The sequence below is a fragment of the Lipotes vexillifer genome, unplaced genomic scaffold (assembly GCF_000442215.2).
Source record: "Lipotes vexillifer unplaced genomic scaffold, Lipotes_vexillifer_v1.1 scaffold1699, whole genome shotgun sequence".
Lineage (NCBI taxonomy): Eukaryota > Metazoa > Chordata > Mammalia > Artiodactyla > Lipotidae > Lipotes > Lipotes vexillifer.
Window position 1 is genome coordinate 767,910 of NW_006796961.1, and position 1,173 is coordinate 769,082.

The 1,173-nt window shown below is 59.5% G+C and overlaps 1 protein-coding gene across 1 annotated transcript in view; it reads left to right on the top strand.

Moving 5' to 3' along the window:
* BRME1 (break repair meiotic recombinase recruitment factor 1) overlaps positions 1–1,173 on the top strand; it is a 21,827-nt gene that overhangs the window by 16,355 nt on the left and 4,299 nt on the right. Inside the window, exon 7 of the mRNA XM_007469117.1 lies at positions 447–535. Coding sequence (XP_007469179.1) covers positions 447–535 — 89 coding nt within the window. The remainder of the gene's footprint in view (positions 1–446; positions 536–1,173) is intronic.

Below are 1,173 nucleotides of genomic sequence, written 5' to 3' on the forward strand. Positions count from 1 at the left end.
TCTTTCCCTCCATGCCAGATGCCCACCTCACCACAGTCGCCACCACTCAGGGTCTTCTCTGTACCCTTCTAGATACTGCAGGACAAGCTGGAGACAGCACCACTCCTCAGTTGTCAGGGACAGAGAACGTGTGGATGGAGCCACCCACCAGTACAAATCAGCCTGTCGAAAGGCGCAGGCCCGGGACGGGACTCCAGGGTCAGTCCCAGTATTGCCCTTCTGCTTTCTTTCCAAAGAGGGAGGGTGAGAGCAGCCTGGGCTGGTGGCCCGTAGGTCTGGCTATCGTGGCATCTGTCCCCCACACCACTTTTCCTCTGCAGGAGTCCAGCCTCGGTGTTCCTGGCGTGGCAGAGGAGAAGCCAGACCTCCCCTGCCTGACTTTTCCTTCCCTATGCAGGGCTCACCCAGCTGGGCCGTTCACATGTGTGTATGCTCTGTCTTTCCAGCTGTCTCCTGCGGGGAGCGGGCTGGACCCTTGCTGGCCTGGCACCAGCCCGTGTGCCGATGGAGGCTCCCTTGCTGAGGCCCAGCCAAGGTAGGCAGGGTGGGAGGCCACCCCAGAACGCTTTCCTTGACAGGAGTCCTCCTTTTGTCCCTGGGAGGGGAGAGAGTGGCTGCTTTCCTGGCACTAGAGCCCCCCATGCTCTCCCTCCCCCCAGCCCTTTGAGCTCCCATTTTGTGGATGAGAGTGTTGGAGGTTGCCCTGGCTCTGCCTCGAGGGGCCTCACTTTCCTCGGTCCAGTAAAGTTGCTAAGCCCCGACTTTCAAACCACCCATGTCCCCTGCTCCCCGCGAGTGGAGAACTCGTCAGCAATCTGCACCCAAGCCAGCATCTCTCCCAAGGACCCCTGGGTTGATGCCCCCAGCTCTGTGGTTGTTTTAATGCACATTGTGCGTTTTTCTGGAGAGAAGGTCCAGAGCTTTCCCTGAATCTCCATGGAGGGGGAGTGGACCCAGACAGGGCCAAGAACCATTGGCCCACAGGGGCCATCCCCTCTCTGGCACCCTCGGGCCCTCCAGAGTCTCCGACCTGTCCCATTTTATTTCCTGCTTGATTTTATTCCCCAAGGCAGCCCACCTTCTTTCCCTCCTGCAGGCACCAGGTGTGCTTTTCCTCCAGCTTATGGAGTGTGTGTGTGTGTGTGTGTGTGAGTGTGTGTTGGGGGGGGGGGG